Source organism: Vigna radiata, chromosome 1, assembly GCF_000741045.1.
Source record: "Vigna radiata var. radiata cultivar VC1973A chromosome 1, Vradiata_ver6, whole genome shotgun sequence".
Taxonomy (NCBI): Eukaryota; Viridiplantae; Streptophyta; class Magnoliopsida; order Fabales; family Fabaceae; genus Vigna; species Vigna radiata.
Window position 1 is genome coordinate 1,783,096 of NC_028351.1, and position 19,646 is coordinate 1,802,741.

General features: G+C 32.1%; 2 protein-coding genes across 3 annotated transcripts; both read right to left on the minus strand.

Moving 5' to 3' along the window:
* Positions 1–33: 33 nt before the first annotated feature.
* LOC106769083 (protein ALTERED XYLOGLUCAN 4-like) lies at positions 34–3,138 on the minus strand. The gene is made up of 3 exons (XM_014654551.2): positions 2,613–3,138; positions 2,016–2,305; positions 34–980 (listed from the first exon to the last, which is right to left on the minus strand). Exons 1-3 carry the CDS (start codon positions 2,890–2,892, stop codon positions 207–209), a joined length of 1,344 nt encoding a protein of 447 aa, XP_014510037.2. The 5' UTR covers positions 2,893–3,138; the 3' UTR covers positions 34–206.
* A 1,952-nt stretch (positions 3,139–5,090) lies between these two features.
* LOC106769671 lies at positions 5,091–12,137 on the minus strand. 2 transcript variants are annotated; one of them, XM_014655401.2, is made up of 4 exons: positions 11,578–12,137; positions 10,370–10,741; positions 5,998–10,280; positions 5,091–5,693 (listed from the first exon to the last, which is right to left on the minus strand). In XM_014655401.2, exons 1-3 carry the CDS (start codon positions 11,647–11,649, stop codon positions 6,030–6,032), a joined length of 4,695 nt encoding a protein of 1,564 aa, XP_014510887.1. In that variant the 5' UTR covers positions 11,650–12,137; the 3' UTR covers positions 5,091–5,693; positions 5,998–6,029. The 2 variants fall into 2 exon arrangements, with proteins under 2 accessions (XP_014510887.1, XP_014510878.1); XM_014655392.2 differs by having other exon boundaries at positions 11,539–12,137.
* Positions 12,138–19,646: the final 7,509 nt, after the last annotated feature.

Consider the following 19,646-nt stretch of genomic DNA (forward strand, 5'->3'; position numbering starts at 1 on the left):
ATTTAAATGATACATTGTCTTACATAGAAATTAATTAGCCCACTCTGTATATCCTCTGCTAACACAGCTAGCTTCCAGAATCAAAATCGCTGCAACTTCAACCAGATTTCAGAACTACACTACCATCATTATTGTATACCAAAAAGAAAAGAATCTATAAAACAAAATCTATGGTTTGTGTATGCATCTATGATGAAAAGTTTGAACTAAATAGAATGATGAAAAGCAGAAGCTTTTCTGAGCACAGCAAGAAGCAACTCACTCCACATATCAACAGGCCCTGGCATGCACCAATGAGTGCAATCATTGTAACCCTTCATCCATTTGTTCCCCCAATGCTCTCCAGGATGGCCATCTGCTCTCATAAGCATGGCTCTTGAAACATCCACCACCTCAAACCTACCACCATTTTTCCTTCCTCTCTCAAACTCCTCCATCTGAACATTCCTCACTTCCCATTCAAACTTCCCAAAATCCACCTCACTCTCACTCATCGGACCTGTCCTGTTACAGTACCCTCCGGTGTTCCAATACCCATTCTCAAAGTGCGCTGCTGCAAATGTCCTCATCACCGTCACCATCCTCCTCCTTCTGCACTCCTTGCACTCACTGATATACCTAAACGCTGTTCTCATTGCTTTTCTCAAAGGGAAGTCCACGTTGTACCTTGTCACGTTCGGTTCGTCGCAGTACACGCACCCTACTTCTTTTCCACCTTCGTGCAGACGCATCCCTCTGAAAAACCAGTGCCCGGATGAGATCACTGCGTAATCTAAGTACGGAAGCTCTTTGGCCCAGTCGCTGTCTACCTTGTCCAGCTGCAAGTCGAACACGCTCGTGCCCGTGCCGTTTACCATTCTCTCCTCGCCCACTACCAGGAACCTGCTCCACAGCATCATCAGACTGAAGTTGTGCATGGGGAAATACCATTTTCGGAACCTGTCTTCTGAGTCCTTGTACATGTCCTTTGGAACTTCTTCCTGCAATGTTTTCAACAAAATTCTCACACCCTCTTGTACGATTTGTCATTTCAGATTTTTCTTCTATCTACATCTAAATTTCGATGCTTCAAAAATTTGAACTTTTTCAAGTTTGTAACAATGTTAATTAACTGCTACTGTCACTGTAACATATATATATATATATATAACACTATTGACTGACAGTGTTAATGATGAAGAAAAAAATGAGTTTGATTCATTAGGGTTTCTTTCTTAATTATCAGTTTCATACCAAACGCGTCATGGGAAGAATATGCAATTTCAAGTTTTCAACTATTGATGTCATGCTACGTACTGATAAAAGTGGCAAAAATAATTTCATGTAAGTCTCGTATAATGACAATTAAAGTATAATGATACAAAATTACTTAAAAATCCTTTCAAATACATTTTTTTCCATACCACCAATCACGTAGATCAATTAAAATGAAAATAGTCTAGTTTTAATTATTAGTCTTACGAAGAGAGTTTAAGAGTTTGTTTTTCCCCTATAGTGTGTTAATATTATAATATATTAGCATTTTGTAGAAAATAATATTGCTTTTCTAAATTAAATTTTTAAATAGTAATTTTTTGAAAAGTTTAGTATTTATATTTTGTAGTAAGAGACACTGAAGCATACTTGATCTTCCCTCTAATTCAGTTTAGAAGAATCACATTCTTCTTTGTATGGAAGCAAAGAATTTGAGAACACCGAAAGCCTAAAATTGTGCTACTCAAGTGTGCAACGTGTAAAGGAATCATTCACTAAGTAATGGAATTCATATATATACCTTCAAATTCAATCACAGAATTTAGTTTTATGTACTTGGATATAAAAATAAATTATTAATACTATTCTTCAAAAATTTATGCCAATCATATATATACATGCATTGAATTATTTTTTTAAAACTTGCTACTTTCTAAGAAAAACCTTCCAAATAGTTGGGCAAAGTTATCAATAACAACAGAAAAAAGTCTTAAATTTCAGCAATAGAAGAGAATTTTGTGTAATTACTAATAGAGACAAACCTGTGACAAGAGGCATAGAAGCGATTCGACGTGGTTTCTAGCGACAGAGTCACCAATGAAAGCCATTGTTTTGCCATGAACAATCTGAAAGAAGGTTTTGGGATCAAACCTTGGAAGCTCACATTCATCAGGTTTCCATCTCCAATTCAGAAAATCACTGTCCTTTCTGCCATGCCTGAAACAGTTTTTGCCATCAGGGATTGAAAGGCAGCTTGAATTGGTGTAATAGGTTGATGAACCTCCCAATGCTTGCACCCAGTGACCCTTAAAAAGGTCACATGGTTTCTGTTCTGCCACAAAACAAACAAACAAAAAAAGAACACAAATTTATGTGATGGGACACAACGAGACCCACAAAATCAAGTTATTACAGATAAAGGGTGGTGATCAAAATCCATGATCATGATCAAGGCTTTAAATTACAGTTGTGATCCCACGTTTGATTTTTGAGAAAAATGAAAACTTTAAAGAGATCACAGTTGTGGGTCATAAGAACTGTAAGAAAAGCTTGATGGTGGGACGAAATCATGGTTGTGGACCCTTTTTTAAAACCTGAACATGATTATGATGGTGAGTGGGATAATGTTAGGGACATACCCGTTGGTGGTTGGGATGATGATGATGATGATGATGATGTCTGTGTTGTGATGATGGGATATTCTTGGTTTTGTGAGAAATTTTCAAAGAGGTGAATGCCTTGTTGGGGTATGAGGTTTGAAGGGTTGGGATAGTTGAGGAAGAACAGACAGAAAATTGAAGCCACTAAGAGAGAGGAGAAGACAAAAGGCAAACCCAGAAACCTCTCTCTTTTGCTATGATTATGATGGTGCTTGTCATGAAACATCGTACTAGATATCTTCATGGTTTTCTCCAACATCCCTCTGACACTTTACAGAGAGAGAGAAAGGAGAGAAAATGGTGGGGTCTGGTTCAATGTGAGAGAAGAAAAGCATGAGACACCAAAATCATAATCATCATATTCATAATAATCTTTTGATGTTATAAAATTCCTGTAGTTGTGACTGTTACATATAACTGAAAGAAAAAAAAAAAGGTTGTAATGTAACAGCAATGGTGAAACTTAAGTTACTAGAATGTTTTTCTATGTTATACCTGATCTGGAAAAACCAATATAGAAAATGATTACAAAGTTGTTTTTTTTGTCTCCTTTTATTAGTTTTCCTTAAAAATTTACTATTTTATAGTCTAACAGATATATTTTTTGTTTTCAATTCAATGCTGTTTTAAAAAATAATTCAATTAAAACATTAATTAGGAAAAGAATTATATTAATTGTCATTAACTTCTGATTATCATATATATATATATATATGAAGACCGTTTTGAATCATTAATTACTTTGAAAATAATTTTTCTAAGATTGATTCTAACAGAACAAAAGTATAAAAATAAAAATCCTTAAATTGACAACTTGTATATTAATGTATTAAAATTCATTAATTACTGAATAAATGTTTGGGATATTATTATATGGGGTAACAGAATATTTTTAACAGTTTATTAAGTAAATAAATAGAGCAGTGTTAATTAGTGTTATGATTTTTTAGATTTTTGAGCTGAGAAAGCAAATAAGTTTGGACATATAATGATGAGTGATGAGAGTTGATGGTGGCCCATGATAAGGATGGTGCAGAAAAGAAAGGTATTAGAAAAGGTGTTTGTTAGAATTTGAACAAGTGTTTGTGGAAGAGCAGAATGCTTGTGAAAGAGAAAGCATGGCATGCAATGAAAAGTGGTACTTTTTTAATGTCAGAAGGTTGGAATGTGACAGATGTCAAGGTACAAATTAAGCAGTGCATGTGATCCTGTTGGAACTGTGGACCATTCTCATTAACACAAACCCTAATTTTTCGCCACAATTGTTACACTCTTTTTGCTATGGTCATGGAAGGTCTAAGACCACTTCAGAAACTCCACTTTCTCGCATGCCTTGTGACAGATATGGTGGATCAAAAGTTTGACCCTTCTTTTCTGGAACATCGATGGTCAAAACTCAATCACAAAATTCACACTGGTAAAAAGTCAATAGTCACAAAGATAGGGTAAAAGGGATGATGCAATAAACTTGGTAATGGTAGAAAATAGAATAGTGCAGACATGTATAAATCAATTAGAAATTAAGTAAAGAATAAAAGTATAAAAGAGGAAAGGGGTTTTATTTTTTGAATCACGGTTAAATAAAGGAAATAAAAGTTCCAGATTTTTACAATTTTTTTTATGAAAGTTAACAGATTTAATCATCATAATTATGTAATTATGCGATGGAATAATAATGTGAAGGTTTATTCTTTTTTATTCGTTCTAGAATGAGTTGTAGAAAATTAGTATACAATAGTACAACTTATTAAATGCATTCATATAATAAAACAGTGGTAAAAAATCATTTCGTTGAATTGACGGTGAAGATGAGAGTTATTGTTGGTCCATTTATTTAAATCAACGAACGTAATTTCATCACTAAAACGTATTATGTGTGAAGATATATCTTATTGCACGTAATTTTTTTTTTTTTAATGTTTCCTTTTATCAGTTTCTAATAAGAAATAAAAGATTCATTGATAAGTGCAGAATAAATGTCAGCATTCAAGACCATATTTATTAAAATAAAAAATATTTTTTATGTTCAATATAAAATGACTAGACAACCTTAACTATTTTCATTAAAAAAAGGGAGTGATGATAAAGTTTAATTTGTTGACCCAATGCACTTAAATATCGAATTGAATGGAGAACATCCAAAATCACGATTTACAACAACTTTCATACAGCTACGAGCATGCCACTGAATGGTAATAGTCCAGAGAACATTTGTGTTCATAAAATAAACACTTATCTTTAAGTAACTATGCGACTAAGATAAAAGAATTGTAGACTTTACAAACGAGAAATTCTTGCTGGAAGGAGGGCGGATCATGTCTTTTGCAGGCATATACGATGCCTGGCTGTGCTGAGTTAGTAGTGCAATTCATTTTTTTTAAAGGATAATAACTAGTGTAACAAGAATTAACGAATCACGAATTTATGTTGCAGATAAAAACATCAAGGCATTGCCCATACAATAAAAGGAAGAAGAATTCAAAGAAACTCTATAAACAAATTCTAGTTATAATACCAAAAGAAAAGACGCAAAGGAAGGGCGATAACAAATAGAGGGACGAGACACATAGGCCATGGTGGCTAACCTGTGCATATATCAATAACCAGAATGTGATAAGTGACAAAATTCGAAAGTCAAGACTACAGCAATAACTATATATGTAACAAAAGTTGAAAAAAAAAATGATTTAAAGAAGACAAACTGGCCTCAAGCCTAAGCCAGTTCATACATCCAATCCTCTCCTTCCAAATGCTCGAGAATGGATTGGGGTCGGTGCTGTTGCAGAACAGTCACAGTCAAACACTTGATGCCAATTTCTCTGATTCTAAGCGGCGGCATTATCACACCTGCTGTTTCAGTTAGATATCTACACAGGAAACACTTATCTGCAAGCGACAATCTGGGAGCAGATTCATACAAAACAACTGCATCAGAGGATCTGGATCGCTTATCAAGTCAGAAATGAAGCGGCACATCAGCAGCAAGGGTACCATCTCTGCTCATTTTCCATGGCTCAACACTCAAATATCTCCAATTTATCAGACAATTTTCCTTAATAGCTGCACCAGAACAGAAACAAATTCAATACATTACAAATTAAGGAAATTGCATAGCAAAAATACATCAGTATAACGAACAAATACACAGATATTGGCACATGCATAGAGAACTATTCTTTTCAACAAAATATGCTAAGATTCAAAAATACAAAAGTATACCACATCTAAAAACGCCAAATACAAGGCAAACTCATGGACAAAGAGAGCTAATAGGGCACGCAGAAACATGAAATAACATCCAATTTCAGCCAAGAAAATAATAGCAAAAGGATTAGGGGGTCCAGAAGGCATAAAAGTGGCTAACCTCTTGAACATTTGTGTGGACGAACCATGACACTATTGCCGTGAGTGTTGCTTATAACCGAATCTTTCAGCATCCCAACCACCATCAGGCTCTTTTCTTTTCAATGCAGCAGCACCTGCCATCTGAAACATCTTCAAGTGGTCCTCGATTGAGGCTTGTGGGTTCGGGACAGACATTTGCCGCAATCCTGAAGGCAATCTTTCGTCCCTCCGTTCTGTATCTGCTAAACCAGGGCCTGAATTAAGATCCAGACTTTGACTTCCCCATTTTCTGCTGTCAGGTATCACATTACTAGTACCACCTGGAAGACTCATAACATATGGACGAGAATATGTGGATGAAACGACACCACCAGGCCCAACTGGCTGTGTAGGCATGGTAGGAAAACATAGCCCGCCCACATTTGACGAATCCATAAATGCAGTTGAACCAGAAAAGGAGTTTGAGGATAATGGAAAATTGGTTTCAAATGGAAATCCAGGATATGGAAAAGCTGTAGTGGATGGATAAGCAACAGCCGGGGAGGATGAAAGTACAGATCCCCTGTAGATTTCAGGACCAAAAGGAGTGCTACCTGTTGGACCCATTATTCGTTGTGCCCCCGCGCCAGTAACATAACTCTGCTCCCCTCTACCAGATAGAAGTGGCGGGACAGTAATTGCAGAATAGGAATTGCCCGGAGGAAACCATGCAGAATAATTTCCATATTCAGCATTGTTTGTTCTCGTGCTATGAACAGCACTTGGAAACGGCACAGAATTTTTCATCTGCTGCTGACTACGTGTAGGGACTTCACTACCAACTTCTTCAAGGCCAGGCCCGTTATTTAAGTCAAAGTCTCTTGAGACACTTCCACCATTAGACAACCCACTAGACAATGACGGCTTGCTTGGTAAAGCAGGGATATCCAGTTTGCTTATAGAGAAAGTACCAATTTCAGGAGTCTCATCAACTCTGTTTAAATCAAGATCAAGTCCCACACTACGATCATGTGGTCCAGAATCTAAAGAACCATGTGAACCAACATCTTCAAAACATCTTTCATCTGCCACATTCAAGTCAAAATCTAAGGGGGCACGATTTTGTTTAATAGAAGTGACATCAACAGAACTAATATCATTAGTAGAGGACTGCATCTCAGCATTTTTCCTAGGTTCAGCTGGTCGAAATGCACTGGTGGCTGCAGATCCTTTCCATCCAAGCTCCCCCTTGATCCTCAATGGATTTTCTGGTGGAATAACGGGCCGCCCTTTAGCCGCGGATGCAATGGTAATTGAAGGGTGGAAGCCACCAGAGATGGACGAAATAGGAAAAGGCAATGGGCAAGGAACATGAACTGCAGATGATGTGATAGGATCATCCTGTCTGGCAATCTCCCCTTGGCTTACATCATCAACAGGAAAGCCTTCATTTAAATCAAAGTCAAGCTTTACAGCTGCATCAGCACCAGCTGCAGAGCATGCATGCCTCTCTCCTGATACTTCAGACAGACTTGCATCTAGCTTTTGCTCACATGATTTGGACACTTCACTCTCTGTCCTAGGCATTGCTTGTAAATCAGGCTGAACTGAAGAACCAGAACACGGACGAATGGTTTCTTTTTTGCCCATATTAACTTCAGCACATTCATTAGAATCATCTGGAGCAGAAGAATCTTGCTCCATTGGTCTTACATCAGGCTCAATCACAACTGACTTCATGTCATCAGCACTTTCATCCTTGGGTACAATTAAAGCACTGCCAGAAGCAGGTGACTCCTTTTTTAAATATGCAGACTCACAGTTTTCAGCAATTGGAGAGGCCTTTTCCACTAGTATTCCAGTACCAATTGCTTTCTCCACACTAATCTGGTTCTCATTATCCACACCTGAAGTTAACTCCGGCTGCTTTTCACCAGATTCGTTTTCAGACTCAACATTTGTAACAGGTTTTGAAACCAACATTTTCTCATCCTCAATGATCTCCTCATTCATGTGATCAACCTTCTGATCATCATCCAAAGAGTAGGCCCTTGGCAATAATTTAGAGTCTGAAACTCCAGTGTCTGCATTACTCTCCTTTTTAGCTGTCAGTATAGTGACAGAAGCATTTTCTTTGGTTTCGGGCCGTAAGCATGGACCTTCAACATTTTGTGACAAATTCGTAGGGGAGACATGTATGTTAGTGTCATGGGAAGATGAAATGGTTTCACCATCCCCTGAAAAATCACGTGACAGAGTCATGGCAGGATGCCTCAACTCATTTTTTATCTGCAATGAATCAACTGTATTCAAAGGATGCTCTCCTGTAGCCCTACCATTCAACTCTGAAAGGGTGCGAACAGCTGCTTCACCAGAATGCTTTAACTTCAAATCATTGCCTGAGCACATTTCATCTGCTGCAGGAGACTTTCTCTCGGGGGATGCCACAGGTGACGCATTTTCTGATCTGGATATTTCCCCAGCAGCCACAGTAGCTAGTAGGTTCATCCCATCATCTCCATGGGAAACGGATGAACTTGCTTCAGAAAACTTTACACAGCTTTCAACTAATGCATTCATGGGGCTTAAAGAAGCATCATAAGTCTGCCCTGATCTGGAAACAAACCCAGATGGCAAACTAGTTGGCTTTGGTGTTTCCAATACCTTATCACTATCTTCATTTGTCCTGCTTCGCTCATCAACTATTGGAGTACCCTTACCTTCATCACCAATCAAAGCATCATTAGCATCACAAGCCTCATTCATCATATTTGACACATGGGTCAGCAAACACTCGGCCTTAGTTTTCACTCTTCTGTCCTGATTATCATTCCGGTCTGCAGGAGATGAAGCTTTGCTGCTCGTTGTAGCTGGTTCTTCAAAAGAGCCCCCACTAGCCCCCCTTGATGGACTGCGACCAGTGTTTGGCAACCTAAGAATCAATCGCTGGTTATTCCCTTGATCGGCAATGGCCTGGTCAACTGATTTTTCATGGGATGCTCGAGTTGGTGATACTTTCTCAGAAGGTGAATTTCTGGTTGAATGTTTAGCAGAGTTGTGCTCCTTTTGACCTACTGCAGCACCAGCCCCATGTACACCATTGCTTGACTTGCGAATTCGAGATGTACAACCATGAATTTTACTTCCACTCATTGACACCGCAGTGGAGCTCTTTGCATCTTCCTTGCAAGAACCAATAGTCTTAGCATGTTCACTAGAACAAGTTATACTGTTATTTTGAGATTGACTAGAACTGCTGCTCCTCTCCTCTTTGATAGGTGTCAAAGGTAGATCTGAGGTTGCAGCTCCAACAAAGAATTTACTGTTTTGATCTTTTGAGTTCACGCCTGCGGGGGTAGTCAATGATTTAGTAGAGCCAGGAGATGAAGACTTCGACAAAGCTTCTCCAGAACTTAACTTAGATTGGGAACTTTTAGATAATGAGGGTTGAATTACAGAGCTCTTCACGACGTTATCAGAGGACCCACCTGTTTTCCTATTTCCAACATGAGGAGACTCCGAGTTTGCTGGCTTTGCTGGCCAAGAAACAGCACGGTTTGAACCAGACTTTGAATCATTCATGTTCATTTCAGCTTCCACACGCCTCTTCCATGTGTCCACTAAACTCCGGGCTTTCCTCTGAATTTCAGCATTCTTGTGCGTGCGTAAATGATTGACAGACTTTCCAACATTACAGGTCTGCAGTGCATGAAGGTTCACAGGAAGCTTATCCAATGCACGCAGTAAAGCTAATAAAAAATCATCAACAGACTTGTCACTTTCTTTGGGATTTCCATCACCAATTTTGCCCTTGTGGACCTCCTGCAGCCATTCGTCCAATACAGGTAAACCCCTAAGCTGTACAAACCAGCCCAGACAGTCGTACCGGTCTGTAAGTGCAATTACATCAACAAGCATTATCCGCCCAGGTAAATCAATCTTTTTATCAGCACTGTCAGGCTGCATAAGCTGTACCAGTTTTTCAACTCCTTCAAAGTCCACAAGCCCACCTTTATCAGTTATTTTAGCAATCTCGGACTTTAACATGCTCTCCGGTCTAAACTGACCAGAATCTCCATCTTCTATCTTAAATAACCGCTCCTTTTTAGATGAATCAGAACCCTGATCACCCCGCTCTCTCTTTTTACCCTTACTCTGTGCACCAAACGAAGAACTATTTTGTATGTTGTCAGAACCAGATTTCAAAGACTGTGTTGATGCTGGACCATTCAAGGGTTTTGGAGAACGGCCTCCTGACTGCACAGCCCCATGCATTTCTAGTTTTGTCTTGTCTAATAGCTGGTTAACTTCTTCCTGTTGTTCCTGAATTCATTCATCAACAGACCAAAAATGTATAAATAAAATCATTATATACAAAATTATGACAAGATGATATTTATAAGAAAACTAACATTAAGGTAGTCCTTATCAGTTAGCCACCATAAACAGTTGTTCTCAATGTCATAAACTCGTCGACAGACAAATGCGGATATCCCTGAAGGAAGTTCAACACCTTTACGAAGAAATGCGACTTTACACGGATGGAGTAATGATGCAGCAGGTGTTTCATCCTTGTGAAAGGAGTAAAAAACTTCGTTCGGTGCAGCTTCCAGCACAATTCCTTTAGCAAGTTTTAAATCAGCAGGTCGGTAAAGCCAATGTACTTCTAAACTTGGACTTTCTTGTTTATCATAAGATAGCTTGCGAATTATTCCAATAAAAGGAGGGGAGTCCCTAGGTGGCTTGAAGAGTGCACAATCACCAGCGCGAATCTTGCGTCCATCCTACAATGATTATGTACAGTGTTTAAATAACTAAAATCTACAAATATTCAAGCAACAGACAATGGTATTTTATAGAAATATATTACGATCGTAGATGCAATTAAAACTAAGAGAAGAAAGAATCCCAATGCATAAACAATGTCAGATAACACAACAAAGATTTAGTTATCAAATGCTGACAGCAACAATTACAACCCAAAAGAGGTTCAAAAATAGGAATTTTTGCCAGAATCACATTCGTGGATAAATTTATAATCAGATACCATGCATACAATTTACACTCAGAATTTACAACGAACATTCAATAGCATAGTGGAGCAGTGAATGTTGATAATTAAAAATAACATTACAAACAATAAATAAGGGGAGAACGCAAACTTAAAAAAATAAAAATCACAAAAAACAGTTAACATTTTCCCCAAATCAGTAGCCCCATATCAAGACCACAACAACATCTTCCTAATTTCCATCATTCACACACAAGTATTCTCTAATATCAAAAAAAGAAAACAAATAAATAAAAACCCACAACTCATATAGATTAAGATCGAGAAAAACAAGGACACACAACAGATAAAAACCTTTATGATAAACAAAACCAGAAAAATTAGGTCAAACCAGAAAATCACGAACACAAAGGAGATTACCAAGTCTCTTCAATTAAAATCACAACTACACTTTTTAATTAAAAAATTGACATAATCGAACAGCCAAAAAGTGTCTGGAGAGAAAATTGATCGAAAACGCAGTGAAAGATTGAGAACGGTTTAGATTTATATATATATATTTATATATACTTTGCATATAAATTGAGACGGTGAAGAATCGATGGCTACAGTGGTCGCGTTAGCAGATACAGGCCACATGTGCCGATTGTGTTTCCACTGGTCACCACCACACCCATGCATAATCCTCCATCTTCCGTGTCGATCCCAGCTTCGCCCCTGAAAAGAAACATCAATTCGAAACCGAAATCGCACTCCTCGTCTTCGAAACCCTAGATTTGGAACCACCACTGAAGGGGGAAACCCTAGATCAAGAACGGCATCGCAGATCTCCTCCTCCAATCCGCCTTCGGCGAGGTAGTAAAAGGGGATTTAAGGACTCGGTTACGTGCGTTCCCAATGATCGGCTACAGAAAAGGGAAGGGTTCTTCTTCGCATAACAGATCGAACCATCGCTCTGGAAACTAGGGAAATCCAGAGATTTTGTGCGAAGAAATAGCGAGATGAGACAGAGAGTGAAAGACAGAGAAATCGCGAGAAGAGAGAGAAAGGGTTGGATGAAGAGGGTGTTGCGCTTCACTCACGCGAAACGGTGAGATTTTGTTGAAAGAAAATTTGGGAGAAAATTTTTAGAGAGGATGAGAGAGAAAAGAAGAAGAAGAAAATACCAGAAAGGAAGAAAAATAAAAATAATAATTATAAAATGGAAATTATATATTTTGATTGATTGATGTCTACGATTCCACACAGTCTAAAACGACGACGTGGACACGCTAAACGACACCGTTTGGTGCTTCCGTTACGGACACATGTGTATCTCTATCTCCTTTCAAATTCTGTTTGCTTTTTGTAAAATAATGTAATGTAATACGTAATATAATTCATTATTCATTATAATAAAAAACTACTTATAAAATAAAAAGCATTTATTTTTATAATTATTAATTATAAAAGTTATTCTATGATTTAAATAAAATATTACAGCAAAAAAAAGTGCACTCACTTGCATTACTGTGTTTCTACTAATTAATAAATAATAATAAATCATTTATAATATTTATTATTCATCACAAACATAAATTAAATTAATTTCTGATATAGTGAATTGATTATTCTTTACAAATTAGTTTTATTTTCTAATTATAAAATATTGTCATATTTTATTTTTATTTTTACCTTTTTACAAGTAAATACAAAAATTAAAAAATGGGTAAAGTATTACATCTACAACAAAGTTATAAATAACTCCATTTAAAGGAAAAATATTTGTATACTTTTAGTGTTTTATAAAAGGAATTTATTTTAATATCTAATATTACTTTTTCAGATAAATAAATAAAATAGTGAATATATGTATGTTTTAGGGTTGGTTTAATGCTACCCACTTAATTTCTTTATATATAGGGGACTTATGTTTATATATTTATTTATAATAATAAATATCAAATTTTAAGTATACGATCATAATCAAGTTACTAGAATATAGCAATATTTTAATTTATAAACTAAAATGGAAGCATGGTATAATATCTTCCTCTTACAAAGATGGATAATGGCTTTTGTTTGTAATTAACATTGCAGCTACTTATTTTGCATGACATGGGAGTCTTTGTTTGATGTACATGGAGTAGCAAATGATGGTCATCTTCAATTATCTTTGGATTATTCTTTTTTTTTTAATAATAGATTACTGTAATTAACTAATTGATTGATTTCCTATTATTAATAGGAGGATTTGTTTAATGAAATACTTTTAGAAATATAGATGTTGAAACATTTATTCTCATGTGTTAAAAGAATTTTAGATTCTCAGTCATTTTTTCTTTCTTAAAAATAATTATCTATATGTAGATTTTGTTGTCGTGTAAAAGAGTTACTATCATAAGCAAATATGGGAAGTTATTTTATTACAGATCTTATTATACTTTTACTTTCTTTTTTTAGTTTAATTGTTTTAAAATTTAGAAAACATTTATGAAAATATAATCACTGAACAAAACATATTTTAAATATGTTTAAGAAAATATTAGTTACTTTATATTTATCATGAGTTTTAATGTAGTTTTGTAGGCAAATCATTCCAGTGACAAAAATATTGGTTGTTTCCCAAACAACTTAATATATATACTATAATGTTTGCAATATATGTTTGCACTGAATATGTGTGTGAGTGTATATATATATATATATATATATATATATATATATATATATATATATATATATATATATATATATATATATATATATATAATAAAATAATATTTTTTTAAAAACAGAAGTTATATGATTTTATATAAATTTGTCAAAAGGGCAGAAAATAAACAAAATATAAAATTTTAAGCTTAAACTATTGTCCAAATATGTTACCTAATTTACTCTCTATAAAGAATAATAATAGTAATTATTATAAAACACAAATAAAATATGGATAAATAAACGTAAATTAAACTTAAAAATACATAAGCATTCATATTTACAATATCAATACGTTTTTATCAAAAGTTATTATGAAAAATTAGCAGTTATTGTTATGAATTATTATAAAAAAAACTCACAGAGATGAGTCAAAAGAAATATGCACACAAATAAAATATATTAACATTACACTGTTTCTTTAAAAATGAAAAAAAAAATACATATATAATCAATTATGAATAACATCTTACTGAATCATACGTTAATATTTGATTAATAAATTATAATTAAATAAAAATGTTAAAATGAAGAATAAAATAAATTATTATAAATGGTTGTGATATAATTTATTTTAATATGTTATTCTAAGATGTGGTTTTGTTTTATTTATTAAATTTTATAATAACTTTTATTTTTATTCTAATTTATATTTTAAAATTATGTTTACATTAAATTGTTTTTTTAAAAAAAATTTATAAATATATTCTAAAAATTATTTTATAAATCAATCACATCTATTACAAATTTTTCATTCTTCTTTCTTAATCCAAATAACTTCACTCTTCATTCTATTTTCCTTCCTAATTTTCCTTTGTTACTCTTCATTTCATTTTCCTTTTTTACACTTCATTCCATTCAAAAAATTAAAGAATAATTAAGACTTTGTTGTTGTATCAAATTACATTCTTACAGAGCAAGCAAAATAAGAAACAAAGTGAGTCAATCAAAACTATGATTTTTTTGTGTAAGTAGTTTAATTTCTATAAAGAATTGTATTTTTTTTTCTCCTCAGGTGGTTTGCAAAAGGAAACATATGGTGTAGGGTTTCATATTTAAAGATTTATTTGGACTCTTGTTAGATTTTTAAAGCTATGAAGGGGTTTTGCTAGTAAGAATGTTTTGAGAATCTCTTTACAAAAGCTAACAGGTACCTATATTAGTAAAATAATCAAATTACATGAGATATCTTTTAGCATACTATAAGATAAAGATTCTCTCTTTCTTATAGATTGTTAGAAGTGAACTTTAAGCTTAACTCGATCTTTTCTAACATATATGAAGTTTGCTTCTTGGATTTGGATTATTGAATCAAACCAATAAAAAAAGGTAAAAAACAATTCAAAAGATATTAAAAGCTTGACCAAAATCTTATGTAGATAAAAAAAACATTACTCTTGAAATTATATTTTGATGATCATGTTTTACTTAAAGTTACACTATTCACTAGTGTTGGAAGAGTTATCAAATCAAGAAAGCAGTTTCAATAATTGTGATGACTCTATCATATTCTCAAGAGAATCACTTTTGTAGCATGTAAAATTGATTTACCATATATTTTTATCAACTTCCACAATATATTTCATGTTTCACAACTTAACAAGTGTGTATCTAATATTGAATTTATTATGGAATTTGATTAAATACAAGTAAAATATAATTTATCTTGTGAAGTCAAGGATGTCAGCATTGTAAATTTTCCTGTGCATATGATTATTCCACTTGGAATATAAAAGAATATGTGTTAATCTTATTCTTATCTTTTTCTTGGTAAACAAAATTGTGCATAATTAAGAGTAATGTAAGTCCTATAGGCCTAAGTCCATTTACCTTCTTAACTTTTTCTTTCTTCTATTAATTTCTCACCAAGTTTTTCTCTCTCTTTCTTTCTCTACAAGTATCATCTTCCATCTCTTTAAGTTTCTCATTCTTATTCTCATCCTTTTCAAGATCAAATCTTACCTAACAAATTGAAATTCGTGTAAAAATTTTAGATTTGAGAATAATTGGATGAAAGTAATGATTTAATTCACTTGGTGGTTCAATTCCACTCAACAACTTTGCCATGTTTTGTAATGTTATATTTAATTAGACATATTAAGAAATTTTTTTGAAAATGTTGATAAATGAATATGAAAAACTCTTATCAAATGCAAAAGTGAAATTTGTTTAAGTATGATACCTTGAATAAAATGGTGCGAAAAATAGGCAAAATACATAAGAATACATAGTTGAATTATGTATTTAAGATTGTTGAAATTTCTTGCTTAGTAGTGTCTCATAAAAGTGATAAGACGAAGTTTAGTATTAAACAATTGGACTCTCAAATAATTTCTTACAAAAGATGCATTTGATGAAGCTCGTCAAATACAACTTCAAAAGGATATAAATGTTATCAAAAACACTTTTTAAAACATGTTTTCTTGCAAAAGACCTTCCTTTTCAATTAGTTGAAAATAAATAATATGAAATTTAAAAAGACAAGAGTTAAGAAATATTTATGTAATATATTTTTATACTAGTTCATTGGAAAATCCAAATTACGTTCAATTCCTTATTAACACAATCAAGTTTCTCTAGGCTAACATATAAGGCATAAGGTAAGTATTATTTAAACCCAACTATTTCTCACTAAATAACAAATATTCACGGGATACAATCATGTTTAGTTTAAAACAAGTACTTTTTTTAATACAACTATTTTTGGTTAAACAATAATTATACTTTAGACACAACCACTTCTAATTAAGTATGAGTATTTTTTTTTTATCGAACCATTTTTGGCTAAACACTTTTTTAAACAAAGAGGTTTGATCTAAATCATCACAAGGTTTTGTTCATTAAAATATTGACATCTTAAGATGAAAACAAGATGATTAACACTTTTTACAATTACTATAAACGTAAATAATGTTTTTACTTACACACAGATAACTAATACACGAGAACGTTAAGGTCTTTTTTGTAAGTATTTTTAAATTTTTTTCGTCACCGAGATCTTCTTCATATAAATGTTAAAAAGAAAAAAAAAAAAAAAAACCATTGTAGATGCATGTAATCATGAAACATTAAATACATGTATCTTATTTATGCAATTTTCTAATTACATGGCTTATCATGACAAAATTGGTTTCTTTACAAAATTGACATTCTTCCTTTTTTTTTAAATTATTTACATAAATTATATGTAGGAGTGTGTTTTAGTAGATATTTGTGTAAACACTTCAATTTAGGATTGGCTTGTAAGAAACAAATATTATCTACGGTATTAAAATAAAAATTGTAAGAAACAAACAGAAACAATTAAAATATATTCATTAAGTATTTATTTAGATCACGTAGTATTAAAACATTTGACGAATAAAAAACTGAAAATGAGCTATTTGGAAATCTAAAACATACAAAAATGGAGACACTAGAGTACCTTAAATTTACTCTAACCTATGAAATGTAGAGTACAAACCTCTATAACTTAAATAAATTATGTGGTAATAATATAAGTCATATTTAATACACTATCAACATACTTTTTTCATTTATATTTATTGTTATATGTTTACATACTGTCATTATTGCTTTCGATAACTTACATTTTTCTTTTTATTGTACATAAATTGGAATATGTATTTATATAAGCATAGCTTAAGCTATGAAAGAAAATTAATGTTGTGTTTTGATTATATATATATATTATATATAATTTGAAAAATTCTAAGCATTATAACCTTTAATTTGGATATGTTTGAAATTTTTGGTTGAGTGTGTGTTATAACTAACCCATCTAATTTTAGGTCAACTATCCTAATTATTTCAAGTCGTTTACTATTAAATGTTATTAATTAAAATTCTATAGATTGAGGTTTCTAAACGTTTTCTAATAAAATGTTTAACTTAAGTAAATAGAAGAAAAACATTTACAATTTAAATAATTTATGCATAGTGTTAACTACTTTAACGATAAAACCAGTAATAAAAGTTAATTAATAGTAAATTTAAAAATTATAAAGTTCAGAGCTTTATATTCTTACTCCTCAATAAAATTGGTGTATTAATTTTGAACTGCTTATATGTGTGTGTGGATAAAACAGTAAAAGGATTATATTAATTTAAAAAATAATTAAATTTAAATTAACCATTTTTAAAAGGTAAAATAACAATATAGTTATTTTAGTTTAAAATAATTATAATTTAAAGGATAATAAATGTTTATAGATATATATTATACTTCCTAATAACAAGGCTGTTCAAAACCAATGTACAAAGTTATGAAGAGTTAAATCAAACCTAATAGATGTGAGTGGTCAGACCAATTGCAACAAATATATAAAAGTTGATCAAACCAAAATTTGACAAAATCAAAAATTAAAAAATCACGTATGGTTAAGATGGTTTTCGATTTTTTTTCTAAATAATCAAATCAAACTCAACTAAAATAATTATTATATTTATGGTTGAATATAATTTTGGTTTCTTAATTTTTAGTCAAAATTAAAATTATTCTTTTTAAAACTTTGATCAGATTTAATTTTTGAATTTTAAAAATTAATATATTTAGTTTTTTTAACAAAGTTTGTTAAATTTATTTGAGTTATTTACACTGATATTTTTTTAATTGAGAAACACATCTGAAATTTCAAATAAATTTAATAAAATTTACTTAAAATAAATAAATTTATACAATGAAAATGAAAGATAAAATTAATCTAAAATTTAAAAAAAAAACTAGTTCTAATTTTCAAATAATGAAAAACATATTCACTTGTTATTTATATTGATTTTAGTTAATGGTTTTTAATGTCATATGTTATTTAAAGTTTGTAATTGTTTTAGTTGGTTATTTCTATTCTAGTTCTTATATATAAGATATATGTAAGATGTGACGTACTTCTTTTAAATTCTTAGCAAGTGGTACATTGTACTTTTCTTAGTGAAAAGAAAGTGTAGTCTTGCTAGAAATATTGTTAAATGTGGATTGGTGCACAGTTTACTATTACGTATTAAAAGAGATTTGTTCATGTTATTAAACATATCTTGACTAAAATTTAATGAAAAACAGTAATTTTTTCTTATAAATATTAGAAAATAGAATTTAAAGTTAATAAAGAATGATAGTTGTATTTTAAGTTAAAAAAGTTGTATTACTTTTCATTTTTATAAAAATTATAATTTTAAAAGTTTAAATATTTTATTTTCTTGCTAGATGATTTAGGTAATTATCTTCGTAATTCCCCACTTCAATCATATAACTTAGAAAATAGTCATTAACAAACCAAACTTAGCTAATATCAAAATATATTACGATTTGACTTTCTAATAATAATTTAAAACTCACTACACAAATTTGAATTTACTTAGAATAAAAATAAAAATAAAAATTCGTAGGTAATCATAAAAATTTATGGAAATTAAAAACTACTTACAAATTACTAATGACTTAAAATCTGTATGTAACACTGACATCGGTAAATTTTGATGGAATTTTTATTCATGAAAAATACAATTTATAGATAATATGGTAATTTCCCATTATTCAAATTTCATGTAACTTCCCACACTTTACTTTTTATAGATAATGTTAATGGACCATAATCCTTATAAATGTCAAAGTAAATTTTAAATTATTTTTACACTTTCTTTTATATTATGCTTAATTCACCGTTTAGTTTGTTGTGTAGTTTTTTATATTAATAAAAAGTCAAAGTGGAATAACAAATAAAATGAACGAAATTCAAGTAATTATGGATAAAACTGACACTAGTGTAGATGAGGAGCAGAGTTGAAGATTAAGCCACATAAACAAATTCATTGCAAAGAGAAACCTCAAGCATCAAACCCAAAACTAAGCTATGAAGATTCTTTTTGAAAGAAGTTACCTCAGGAGCTAAAACACTAGAGCATAAGGCTTAGGCCTCAAGCACCTATCTTTGAAAAGATCTAAAATGTGACTTTTCAAAATGTGCAACTTAAGCCCTAAGAAAGACTAT